At 31.3% G+C, this 14,354-nt stretch overlaps 1 protein-coding gene and 1 non-coding gene across 2 annotated transcripts; one reads left to right on the top strand and one right to left on the bottom strand.

The window, feature by feature from the left end:
• The first annotated feature begins 1,564 nt into the window (after nucleotides 1-1,564).
• On the top strand, nucleotides 1,565-2,496 carry LOC111303327 (CASP-like protein 4D1). Its single transcript, XM_022899503.2, has 3 exons — nucleotides 1,565-1,713; nucleotides 2,037-2,172; nucleotides 2,260-2,496. The coding sequence occupies exons 1-3, from the start codon at nucleotides 1,565-1,567 to the stop codon at nucleotides 2,494-2,496; spliced, it is 522 nt and encodes a 173-aa protein (XP_022755238.2).
• A 9,813-nt stretch (nucleotides 2,497-12,309) lies between these two features.
• On the bottom strand, nucleotides 12,310-12,416 carry LOC149516871 (small nucleolar RNA R71). The gene has a single exon (XR_016345409.1). It is a non-coding gene; the product is annotated as a small nucleolar RNA R71 (small nucleolar RNA).
• Between the last annotated feature and the right edge of the window lie 1,938 nt (nucleotides 12,417-14,354).

The raw sequence follows: 14,354 nt of genomic DNA, 5'->3' as shown, positions 1-14,354 counted from the left end.
ATTGTTTGTTTATTGTTTTTCTGCTGCATTTTGTACATTTGAAGCATGAATGGTTGGACTCCAACAGCAAAGGCCAATCATTAGTAGTAGCAAGAGAGATGAACAATAGAACATATGCTAGTTTAGCCAACTAGAGAGAAAGTATAAGAATAATCAACTTATATGTATGAGCAAACCCTTTTGCAACAAGAAGGCTTTGAGACGAGCAATAAAGCCATCAGGATTAACCTTGAAAATGAACACGCATTTACATACCAATAGTCCGCATACCTTTTTTTATTTGTTCGGGGATTTTGGGCTTTATTACGTACATATCTTATCAATTAGTGAATTCATAAACAATTATTTTTTCACGTTTTTCTATCGGATTCAAACTCAAAAAACAAAGAAAAAAGAACTCTTCTTGCCGCTTGATTCATGCATTCGTTGGTTCCATCATAAAGGTAGCTTACCTTTTGTTAGTTGTGCTAGTTGCTATGTACCATTATCATCATAAAGGATGCAAATGAATAGATAGCATGAGAACATTGTCTTTCACCCATTGGAAGAGCAGTAGAAACACAAGACTAGGATCTGTAGCTAAGGAACTGTTGGTGGATGTGAGCTAATATGCAGAGAACTACAAGAATACACTTGAAGTAATAGGTGGTTTAGTTGGCACAGTGGGTCCAACATGTTGTGTCATATATAGTATATACCAAAATCTCATCTTGCTTCTTATAGTTAATCCCTTTTTAAGGCGAGAATATCCCCACAACACAAACTTTAGAGACTTGGGGTCCAATTTAGACAATTGATGACGACCATCACAAACAAAACAAGTACAAAAAATTATGTGGTTTAACTTTGAACAATGAATTAGAACGAAGCAAAACAAAATAAGAAATCACTAGAGAGAACAAATGAGGGCATACAAATAATTAAGAAATAAGTAGCTGAAACAACATCAACCCAAAATTTATTTCAAATGAAACAATAATTTTATGATTATCACTGTTTTTATTATCCAAAAAACATGTTTCATCACTAATTTTACTCTTATTGTTATAGTAACTAATTTCAAATGAATTCTTAATTTCAAATGAACCAATTTAACCATCCATTCAAATGAACTTTTAAAAAGATAGGCTCAACTGATAATTAGATGATCTAAGACATGACAAAGTTAAGATAAATTTTAATTCTAATATTTCTTTTGTAAGTTTCTTGTACAACAGATAGAATGTGTGCTGCATTCCTGTACAAATTTAAGTTAACAAGAAGTTTACTTTTTATTCTTAGGCAGAGTGCCTTAATTTATCGTGTAGTAATATATGCTTTTCAACTTAAGACATAATCAACTTATTTCATTTGGAGATTAATGAGGATAAGTTAGGGAAAAGAATAACCAACCTATTTTTATTAACTCTTTGATAGCGACTTTTAGCATCCAAAATTTTGTCGAAATATTGGTGGAATATGGTAGGCTGCCAAAATAAAACGTTAAACTCAGCAAGTGGGATTGCAAAAAGGCGTTTGCGGTATAAATACGATTAATGGAAAAGGAATTCCACAAATCAGTTTGATGGCTGCGAAAGCTGTGGTTAGCTCTACCCTTGCGTTGAGAATTTTCGCACTTTTATTTTTAATTGGTTCACTGGTGGTACTAGTAACAAATAATTTCACCTTTGTTGATGTGCACAAAATAACTTTCAAGGATATAGCTGCATACAGGTGAGAGAGACAAATCCATATTTCTATTAGTGAACTTGAAATTTTATAAAAACAAATAGGATTATAATTTCAACTACAAAATTTTTGAATTCATTTAACAAAATAAAATATTGTTATATGTAGTTTTCTTTTTTATTAAATTATATTTTTTATTTTTTAATATATTCTAAAGGGCATGCTATAATTTTTTAATTCCAAACAAATATGCATATAATTTATCCAAATGCTTTTATATATTCATTCATAAGCTGTGATAAATGTTTTCATATATGATCATTGAATTTAAACCTTCAATTACCCTCTACGCTGTGTGTAACTTTCAGGTATGTGTTTTCAGCTGCTGCTATTGGGGCATCATTTACTCTATTACACATCCCTTTCGTCATCTACCATGTTTACAGGGCAAAGGGGACAATACTCCCCGAATTTTTGCTCAATTTTGACTATTATGCAGATAAGGTCCTTTTTCCTAACCATTGCATGTGTAGCATAACCAAGGTTGAAGGAAAGAATAATTGCGCAAAAAGATTGTGCGTATTATGGCAGGTAATTAACAACCTGTTGGCTGCTGGAGTTGGTGCTGCTTTTGCATATAGCATGGAGTTGAAGAAATTTCTTAGTGGCCTTCTCGATAGCCTAATAGTTATTGGAGTTCCTGATGCAGATAAACTGAAATCAGAGGCAACTAAATTCCTTGATAGGGGGAGTTTTGCATCCAGTCTTTTGCTCATTGGATTCGTTTGCATGAAGCGAACAAAGAATACAAGAGATTCTTCGTATTAATTCTGGAAATATCTTCTCCGCATTCTTTGTTTTATTCTTTACTTTTGTTCAAGGAAATTTTCAATCCACAATTGTAAACTGACTGTGACAGACATGGGAAATAATATAGAAGAAAAGGGTCAAGAAATTAATGGCAACTTTGTCGTAAAAACAAAACAAAGTTTACCTAAAATTATAATGTATCTCCTCAAATACTTCCAATCAAGGAATAAAATAGTAGTGGTGTAACGGAATAGCGACTATAATTTTGCTGTAGCATCACTATCAGTCACCATTATAAAAAAAACTAATTGTGAAATTAAAACACACTCAAAACGATCCATCACATCCATAAAAAAATGACATAACGGGTAATAACGGTAATAACGGTCTGTTATTGCTACTATCTCCATTTTCCCTGTCAATAATTCAAGTTAAAAAAAAATACCAAATTTCCAAAACAATTGGCAAAGAATCATAGTATAACAATTAACAAACTCCCAAAACAAAAAAGCAACTCAATCTTAGTCTCAAATTCAATTTCAAACAAAAAGTTAAAAATTGTATCAAATCAATTATCAAACATTTAATTGGCAGCCCTAAAGGCTTGATTCACTCAATTCACAAATTACCCAAATTTAGGTAAGCCTTAAGTCCTTAATCAACAGTCAAGATAAAAAAAGCTAAGAGAAAATTAAATTACCTTTTTTTTTTTTTTGCAAAATTTCTATCAATTTTTATGTGAGAGAGATAAGGCCAAGGTTGTAGGTATTAGCAGTGGTAGTGACAAGGAGTGTGTAGGAAGGAGAGTTGGGATTGTTACAAGCTGAATTAGTTAGTGAGTTAGTTAAGTTGACTATTTTGTTATTGGTAAACTAAAATAGTTATCTGGGATTGTGAACTAACAGCTGAGCATCAAGTATGTTAAAATGAGAGTTCATTGTAAAAGGAAATCATAATAACAACCTTCCTAAAAATTAGTTTCTCTCTTTATTTTCTAAATTCTCTCAATTTCCTTTACTTTTATTTGTCCAATTCTTTGCAAAATCTTCACTCTTTGAATTTCTATCTTCATTTTTCTTATTATTGAATAACCTTACAGTGAGTGGCAACATTGGTATCAGAGCTTAAGATTCCGACATGGCTATGATGGATGATCAACTTTGCAATGATCTTAGGGCTATCTTGCTCGCTGGTTAGGAAGAACTAAAATCAGATTTTGAAGAGATTGAATGAGGTTTCAACAAGATGGTAATAGGACCATTAATCTTGTAAAATTTAGGTCATCTGATATGCACCAAAAAATAGTGGATGTATCATATGTATCGAAGAACTCCTGTAACCTAGAACAACTATCGGTGGCTTAGGAATGTTTTTGTCAAATTCAAAAAATGGAGTTATCAAATTAACATAAATTTGATTTCTCGATTGGTAAATCTTTAGACCTGTCACCCTTTTCTTTTTCATCACTTAGTCTTATATCTTACATGCCTCAAAACCCTAATTTTTTTTTGAATGTTCTTAAAAAACCCTGCATATTTAAGAAGCTATAACCTAATATGTTCAATGAACCTAAAGTTGATAAATTGAATAGTTAAGGGTTATTGAACATGCTAGGTACTCAACTGGTTCTATTATGGATAAAATGGTGTAGCTTTTTGCTATTGGGAATTGGTTTAAGCCTATTAGGGTTATATATGATAGAAACTTAACTAGGCCTTTCTTGTTAATGATTGTTAATGGGTGGGCAAAGCTTGAAAGGCTTATTCAATGAGGTTTGTGGATGGGAATAAACTTGTTGTCACCCTTGATCCATGCTAATTTAGGCTTTTGGTAGTGTGACTGAGGGGCAAGGGTGCTATATCATTACACAAGTACTTGTTGATTTCTTTGAACATGTTGATTTTTTATCAAAGGATACAGTAGCTATTCATATTATTGATGGTCTTGTTATGCTTTATGTTTCAAAAATGATTCCTGATTTTGACAAAGACAGGTTCTATGCTTCTGGTCATGTCTCTTTTGGCAAATTTTCAACTGCTTTGAAAGTCAAAAGCATGAGTCCAAATTATGCCCCAAGTGAAAATAAAAATTTGGATGTTAAAGGTGTGCAATAACTATTAACTAAACTGGAAAGAATACTACTTTGACTAATGAGAAGAAAGTTGATGTCTACCCAATTCTTGCAATGAAGTTCTCTATTTTTCATGTAGCTTACGTTGTTGTTTAATGCAAGTTTACATATGATTTTTCTAAACTTGTTGAAGGGTTGAAGCATTTGGTTAAACTTGATCCTATGGTTGTCATGCTTTAATCTGTAGGGACTGGATGTTTATGGATGACCATAGAAAGATTGAAAGTTAGGAATGTTTTATCAAAGGAAGAGCATATTAATGTGTTGCACATTTCTGCACTACAATTAATTGGTTTATTGTTAGAGCCAAATGATGCACTAGAAGAGCTTGAAAGTAAAGTTAATCCACTCTCAAGGAAGGCTAAAAAAGGAAAGATCTTTCTGGAAGTTGGGATACCATATTTGGAAGTGAAATAGATTCTTTTGTTGGCCTACTATCAAGCAATGAACGTTTGTCTCAAAATTGAAGGGCACCTCATTCATGATCATTCTTTCTTTGGTTCTATTATGGAGATTTCAAACTTACTTGATAAAGTGAAATGACTTGATGGGAACCTTTCTTTTGAATGGAAGAAGATTTTGAAGATTAAAAATGTTGAAATGAGATAAAACTTGGTTAAAAAGAATGTTGTATTGGCATTTGACCCTGGCACAAATGGTCATGCTTCATCACTAGTAGAGAATTTACAATTGATAAAGCTTGATGACATGCCTAACTTGTTAAAAATGGAGTCTGTAAGTGGCCGGAAAAAAGGGGGAAACTTAAACGTAAGTATGATCAAAGGGTGTACAAAGCAAGAAAATGTTAAAAGTAAAAGTAGCTTTTGAGGAAACATGGAAACAAAAAAGAATTCTTAGTTATAACATCTAAAGATCTTATAAAACTAAGAAATATGTGAAACCAATGAATGGGTAACTTGAAAAATATGATGGTTTTGCTGAGATTAAGAGGAAAGTTGATTATTCTCCTTTAAAAGAAGATATCATCCTGCAGAATAAAGCACCTAAATATTTCTACATCATTGTTAGTGTCAATATAGATCTATTGGTTATCAAAAATGAAGTTGCAATGTTGAATAGATTTTTACACATTCAAAAGACATTAATGACTCATTCTGAAAATGCTTTTCATCGAGTTAGAGAACATGCTGGCTCATGAGAAGTTTTATATGATTTATAAAAGAAATTCCTTTTTTTCAATCCTTTAGGACAGGTTTGTAAAAGGAAATCATAATAATAACCTTTCTAAGAATTAGCTTCTCTCTCTATTTTCTAAATTCTCTCAATTTCCTTTACCTTTATATTTTTAATACTTTCTAGTATCTTCACTATCTCTCTAGATTTTGATCTTCATTTTTCTTGTTATTGAATAACCTTGGAATGAGTGGCAATAGGGACTTGAGAGGCCAATTGGGACTAGGACACTGGGTTTTATGGAGAATTTTCTGGAGATGCTAGAGCCATAAGAGAGAGTGAAAGATTGGAAAAAGATGGAGACGGGAATGGCTAATAAGTAGAGGAGGCTAGAGCAAGCAAGAGGTAAGAAGCAAACATCAGAGAGAGTGAGAGATAAAGAGGAATTAAGGAACAGAATCTTAAAAGAGAAGACTTGATGAGAGTTTTAGCCATAAATTATGGGGTTTTAAGGGAATCAGGGTCTCAAGAAATTATGGGGGTAGGAGTGGGATGTGGGTAGGGTAGGTATTCAGGTAGTTGGGTCACGGGTTGATAGGATGGCTTTTTTTTAATTAGTATTTAATTTTATTAAAATATAAATTTGAAAATTTTAATTTTTGAAAAATTTTTAGAGGAAATCTAGTTAGAGGGATTTAGGAAAGTTTATAATTGAAAAAAAAAATAAAGGATTAAAATTTAATATGATATATATGGAGATTTCAAATGAAAATATTTGACAAAATTATTTGCATATGTTAGATGAAAAATAATTAAAATTAAATATTATATTTGATTTTATTATTTATTAATTTAAGATTTTGTATTTGAAATTTAGTAATAATTTTTGTTGTTTTGGTATTTATATAGTTGTCAATTTTTTTTGCTATTAGATTAATTCTTATTAAGTTATTATTATATTTGTGTAATTATTAAAGATTCTATTCATTATATAATATGGTGAAAGTAATTTATGATAAAAAAAATCTTACATCAATTAGTGTGTCAAAAGATTAAGTTACTTAATAAATTGAGCGTTTCACGATGTATTAAATTAAAAACTAAAAATTAAAAGATTTAATGTAGATTCAATTTTTAATGTTAGAATAAGTAACCTTAATTTTTTAAATGTAAGTTTATTTTGTTTTTATATGATAGCACATAAAAATATAGTGTTTTTACATGTGAAAATGGGTGCAAAATTTTAAAATTTTGTTGATTTTTAGTGCCTTAATGCTTATTTTGTAATTTTTAAGGTTTCAAGCTTACGGATGAAGAGAGCATGCAATTCATGCATGCAAAGGCATTGATTGTTGCTTTTCATTAGCCTGCTTTGATTGCTACTTTTCGTGTAGTCTGTAAGTGCACAGATTAAGTAATAAAATGAAGTATTTTAGTATTACCTCCTTAGGTTTTATAAAATGTAATGTTGGGTTGTTCACAATTACCAATGGTGAAAGCTTAAAATCTTATATCTAAATAAATAAAAATTTAGGGTTTGGTTGTAAGAAAAGTAAAGATTAAAAGCAATGTGTAGGCTTAGATCTCATTTAACCAATTATCACTTGGTAAGTAAAAGAACATAGCCATAAAAAAAATCTAAAAGAATAATGATTGAAAGCTTGAAAACTAATAAAAGTGATTGCTTGAAGAAATCTTGAAATAAAGATTGTGAGAAAATAAGTTGTAAAATAATAAAGAAAGTGGTGGCCGAATCTTGCAAAAATAAAAAGATGCTTGGAATAATCTTGAAAGAAAATATAATTCTTATTGAAATAAAGATTGTAAAAACAAGAATTGAAATCTAAAAGTAATGCCAAAGAGATCTTGAAAAATAATACTTCTTTGAATTGAAAAAGAATTTAAAGAAACAAAAGCTTTGTGGTTATTGGCAAATTTGTCACCTAAGCTAATAACTAAACTAAAGAAATACAAGAACTAAAACTAAAAACTAAAAGAAAATAGAGAAGTGAGGAGTTGGATGATGAAAAAGGGGTGAAAGACCTCCTTATTTATAAGAAAAGGTTCGGCCAAAAGGGTAGAGATTACAAGATATATTTTCAATTTCAAATTCTAATGGATGACTGCTTATCCTAATCTTCTTGGAGGTTGGTCGAATGTGGTCTTTTTGAGCTTGAGTTACCTTGGTTGAATGAAGTATTGGAGATGTAATCTTGGCCCTTTGATTAATGCCTGATAAATCTTGATAAAGCTCCTTTCTTGGATTAGGATAAAGCTTGGAATTCAAGAATAGTTTGATTTTTTTTCAATTATCTTGATAATTATCTTGCAAATTCCTTCCTTTCTCAAAACTCTTCATTAGATGAGCTAAAGAGTCCATCATGAGCTCTAACACTCTTGATCGAATGTATTTGGCCTTTATTGTGGAAAATTGCATGAAGGCTCTTTTGGATGGAGTCTTGGCTGAATAGTATAGAACTTGGAGAGTCTATGGTCTTGCAAACTAATCTTCCTCTTTGTATGGTAGAATGCATAAAGTCTTTATGCAAACACAATTTCTTTGGGCAAACATGATGAAGTGTCCTTGTGCAAGAAGAACTCTATCTTGTCGGTCAATGTGGTTCGGTCATGAGCTCTAATGTTGGGCTGAAAATACTCCTATGCATGCTTGCATGCATGGCTTACATGATAATAAAGGTTATGATCTTGGAAACCTAAAATCTTGAAAACAACATAAAATGCACTAAAAATTATCCAAAATTTAAATTTTAGCACCATTTTTAGCGTGTCAAAACATTATATAATTAAGTGCTATCAGGCATATGTAGCCATGCAAGACCAAGGGTTGGCCAAACCATATTGATGTAATTTTTTCAACCATGCAACAAAAGAAGAGTTTTAATTGCCCATGGACTTTTCCTTTTATTTGGATAAAGATATTTACTTTAAGAGTAATTATCTTATTTAGCCATGAAGGAATTTTGCTTACATAATGACTCTACATGCATTTGGCTAGCTCACTTCTAAAAAGAGATCAAACACACATGTATATTTGAAGCTACCATGGACTTTTGCATGATCGGCCAATGGTGTTTTCATTCAAGATGAACTCTATCCATTCAACCATGGAAAGATGAAACTTATTTTGCAAGCTCAAGGACTTTTCGATCCTTATCACGTTCGGCCAAGACCCCATTTGAGAAAGACTTGATGCAATTTTCATCAATATAGAGACTAGATACATTCGGTCAAGGAGAAAGTTTCAAAAGATCATGACACTTTGGCTTAGCTTTGAAGAGTTTTGCTTGAAGGAAGACCTTATCTCTTCAAGAGTTGAATGAAATTCAAATCCTTACTCTTGAAAATCATCTTAGTTGAATCCAAGGAAATGACTTGTCAAGAATTCATCAAGCATTGATCAAAGGCCAAGATTGTATCCATAAGACCCCATTGGCCAAGTATTCTTAAGAAAGAAGAGTCCCATTCGGTCATGCCTCATTTGAAGATCAAGGTAGCCTTCATCCATTACTATTTGAATTTAAATAAATATCTTGTGAAATTATTCCCCTTAGCAAAATTCTTCACTATAAATAGGGAGGCCATTTACCTTATTCTATCATCCCATTCCTCACTTCTTATCTCTCTTTTAGTTTTTAGTTCTTTAGTTCTTTTCTTTTTTTAGTTTGGTTATTGGCTTAGGTGACAAATTTGCCAACAACAAAGCTTTATTCTTTAAATTTTTTTTTATTTCAATTCAAAGAAGTATTTTTCCAAGATATTTTCTTTCATTGTTCTAGTTTTAAATCTTGTTTTTACATTCCTAGTTTCCCAAAGCATTTTCTTTATTTTACAAGTTTGGTTTGCAATCTTTTTTACTTTCTATAAGATTTGGCTTACACATTCTTTTTTTCTATTGTTTTTCTTTCAATACAATATTTGTTTCAAGATCTCTAAAAGCATTCGGCAATCACTTTTTCTTAATTTTAAGTTTTAAAATCTTGTTCTTTTAGATCTAGTCAGTGGTTATATTCTTTTACTTCCCAAGTGATAGTTAGTAAAGTCAAAATTCAAGCTTATATTACTTTCAATCTTTTCTTTCTTTATTTTGCAATCAACCAATAAAATTTTCAATTGTTTAGATATAAGGTTTTAGGCTTTCACCAATTAGTACTTGAAGAATTACCCAACATTATATCTATAATTCATTAGGAGACGATAGTGGAATACTTTCATTATTATTACTTGATCTGTACACCTGTAGGTTATACGAAAAGCAACAATCAAGTTTTTGGCACCTTTGTCGGGAAATATAGCGATGTTTTCAATATCAATAAGGATCTTTGAAACTTTTATAATCTAAACCCTTTTTCTTTTATTTGTTTTTAGTTTTCTTTTCTTTGATCTTTCCTTATTTGCATGCGCAGATCCAAAAGTGTTGACTTAGCTCCAATTGATTAAGAAATTGAAAAAAATTCAAAAGAAGAAAAAATGAGCAATCAACACCACCTGCACCAATACCCATGACCAATGCAAAAAATGAATGGGCAAAAAACCTTAAGGGACTATGCAGTTCCCAATTCAGATGGTTGTTAGCTATCTATTAGAAGGCTAGCAATTCAAACAAATAACTTTGAGATCATGCTTTCAATTATACAAGTGGTCCAAACTTTTGTGCAGTTTGGAAGACTACCTAGCCATGATCCTGATCTTCACCTTTCAATTTTCTTGAATTATGTGATACTTTTCACTATAATAGTATTTCTGATGAAGCTATTAGACTAAGACTATTTCCTTTTTCTCTGGGAGACAAGGCAAAAAGTTGGTTGACATAATTACCACCTTGCTTAGTCATCATGTTAGCTTTTTAGCTGGGATGGTGATCCAAGAATGAGGTGAATTGAATTTCTCCAAATTCTTCCAAAACAATGATTTTAATGTAATTGAATGAAAAATTAAAATCAATATCAAAATATGATGCAAATAACAATAATTGATAATTTTAAACCAAATGCAAAGTAAAGAGATAAGGATAGAGAAATCAAACATAAGGATTTATAGATGTTCGATTCTTTTTCTCAAGGCACCTACATCATCTTTTCTTGGTTGTCCACACCAAAGCTTCAATCCACTATTTTTGAATTGAAATTACAGCTCTATCTTTTTCTTAAGGCTTAGATAAAAACTTAATACTCTTTCTTGACTAAGTAGCAACCTCTTAATCTCATAAATTCAAGAGGATACCTCACCTCTTGATTACAAAATCACTTAATAGAAATACAAACTTAAAACACCTCTCAAAGGCTAAGTGTTTATCAAGTTTAAGTACAAGGAAACGATGAATGAACAACAAATATGATTTGGATACAATAATACAAAAGATATGGATTTTTAAGCTCTAACAACTTTTGATTCTTTGAGAAAATGAAAATATAACTTATTGGTTTTTGCTCTCTTGATTCGTCAACATACTTGGTGTGTTGGAATGCCCAATTTATTGAGGAATTGAAGAACTAGTTGTTGGGGATGATTTGGAATAAGAAATGGCCATTGGAAGCTTGAAAAACTAGACATTATACACATTTTCAGGTAGACTTAATTGATCAGGTAAGGGACCCAATTGATCCCCTACCTTGCTGATCAATCCCCTATGTAGGGGGATTGATCCCTTTTGCATGTTTTTGACTCAAAAAGTTTTTTGCATAAAAAATGGATTGATCCCTTAAAAGGGGGATTGATTGGGTCACTCTGAAACCCAAACCAATCGATCTCTAGAGGTAGGGGATCGAAATGGTTAAGCTGGGTGGTTGTTTTTTATTTTGCACTCTACTCACTAATTTGATTATCTCTTGAGTTATACAATCCCAAATCAAAAACCATTTGAAGATTTAGAAACTAGACTTAAAAGGCTTTCTATCAATATAAAAATTCATCACCTAATTTATTGTATACAAATTATAATGAATTTTCAAAACTACCTATTGTGCAGTTTTTAGACAACTGCAAAGTGTCTAGCAAAAATTCAAAATCTTTTCTTAGAAAATGTGGATTTTGATTTGGTTTAATCCATTAGAAAGTAGACTCAAAGATATTTTCAACCATATAAAATTAAATATTAAAGCTTTGTGAATTAATATAGAAAAATAAAACAATTTCAATGTTGAAAAACTTTTTTCTTGTAAAACAACTTTCTTAAGTTAATCTATTTCTCGAAATGAATATTATAAAAATTGTATTAAGTCCAAAATGAATAAGTTCACTTAAAAACAACAATTGGACTTTCATTTAAGCTCAAATAAATAATGTTTAAAGATAGTTTTGATTTGAGAAATAAGAAAACATAAAGAAATGTTTGTTCAAACTTTGAAAATTATATTATTTATTTAGTACCAAAAATAATAAAACTTAAAACCATGTACTAAATAATTTTTTTTTCAAAATTTTAATCAAGCTTATTTAGCCTAATGTTTTGTCATTTCAAAATAAAGTCAATTCAAGGCTAACACACTACTTGGGAAGATTTGGTACAAAAGCTTTTAGCAAAGTTTTTCCCACCAACTAAAATAGTAAAGCTAAGGAATGAGATCACTACATTTTTGCAAGTAAATGGTGAAACACTATATGAATCATGAGAAAGATTGAAAAAGTTGTTAAGGAATTCCTTCCATCATGGATTACCCAATGGCTATAAATATAGATTTTTTACAATAGTCTCACACTACCCATAAGAACCACTTTAGACTCAACTATTGGAAGGGCAATTATGAGCAAGACTCTTAAGGAAGCCAATGAGCTGATTGAAGAAATGGCTACTAATGACTACCAGTGGGGCATGGAGAGAAAGGTAAGTAAAATTTTGCTAGTTTATTTATGGTAGATGTTATAACTGGCATCAATTCCTAATTAGTCACCCTCACCAAAAAGATAGAAGCCTTAAAAGCCCAACCCCAAGCTAACCATGTGAATGTAATCCAAAACCCCTTTATTTCTTGTGATATATGTGATAGACCCCATTCCAGTGAATGATGCTGATTCAAGATAGAACCTATCTAATACATTCAATAATCCAAGCCTAACCATAATATTATAGTAATACTTACAACATTGGATGGTGAAACCACCTAAATTTTTCTTGAAACCAGTCAAACTACCAACCCACTAAAACAAAAACAATAACTACTATCCTAATCCACTAACTTACAAGCCACCATAAGAAAAGAAACTAATTTTTGAGGACATGTTGACCTAACTAATGCAATCCAACAATGCCAACATCCTAAAGCCAAGCTGCATCAATTAAAAGCTTTGAAAACCTAATATGTCAACTAGCCCAAGCCATAGCCAACCACCCTATAGGTACCTTGTTTAGCAACATTGAATCCAACCCTTAAAGACAAGGCAAGGAATGATGTAATACTATATATTTTTTGGGTGATATTAGGATGGAGGATTTTGATGAGGAGGATGATTTATGGATGAACCTATAGTGGTAAACCTTTCCAGTTTTGTGAAACAACCTAAAGTAGATTTTGTAGGAAAAGAGGATATACTAGAAAATGAAGAATTCTTGAGATTTGGAAGAGAAATTCTAAAGGGTTTTGACCCGATGGCACTGAAGGCCCCTAAAAACAATGAACCATATGAGAAAAACCCTGAAGAAGAAAATGTTGAAATGGAATATGAAAAAGTTCTTAAAAAGTACATTGAAGGGTTAGCTGAAAAATGGCAAATAATATTGCAAGTTGGGAAAGCACTATTAGAAAACATTTAGCTTAAGCCTAAAAAAATAATTCAAAAAGGGGTCGTCCAAGAGGCAGATCAACAAGAAGAAAAAAAAGATCAAGAAAAAAAAGTCTAACATGAAGTACAAACAAGGCTAAAGATGACTGCCAAAATGTTTAGGTGGTGTTTCAGCATAACACCACCTACCCCATGGCTTATTCAAATGGGCTGCTTAAAGAGTCGAAGGAAGGCACATTTTTGAAAGATTGCAACTCTGAACTTCAATAATTCCAACCCAAAAAGCAAAAAGATCTAGAAAGTTTTACTATTCCTTACAAAATTGGACATTTAAAATTCTATAATGCCCTATGTGATATTGGCTCTAATATAAATCTAATGTATTTGAATATTTTTATGTAGTTAAGGTGTGGAGAGTTTAAGCCTGCAAAGTTCAACCTTAAATTTGCTAACCTATCTACCTAGTTACCATAAGAAAGATTGAAAAATATGCTTGCTAAAGTTATTAAATATACTTTCCTTGTGGATTTTGCTATTTTAGATATGGAGGATGATGAGGTTCCATTGCTGTTAGAAAGACCTTTTTGATTGATTGCTAAAGCATTAATAGATGTTTACAACTTTAGCCTTATCTTTAGATTTAAAAATAAGAACATGTAGTTTGTGACTAAAGGGTATGGTGTGTTTAGAGATGAAGATGATATAAATATAGTCAAGGTGAAAGAAAAACCTTAGGGAGTCTGACTTAGTAGATAAACCACCTTACCTTATGATTCAAAACCATTTGGCAATCCCTAGCTCCAGCAAAGTCAACCCTATAAGAAATTTAAGCTCTATTTATGTTATCCTTGCTAGGAGAGCTAGAACACCTTTT

The sequence above is a fragment of the Durio zibethinus genome, chromosome 9 (genome assembly GCF_047325235.1).
Source record: "Durio zibethinus cultivar Kanyao isolate XHJ-2024 chromosome 9, ASM4732523v1, whole genome shotgun sequence".
NCBI classification, from domain to species: Eukaryota; Viridiplantae; Streptophyta; class Magnoliopsida; order Malvales; family Malvaceae; genus Durio; species Durio zibethinus.
This window is presented reverse-complemented; position numbering and strand designations above follow the sequence as displayed.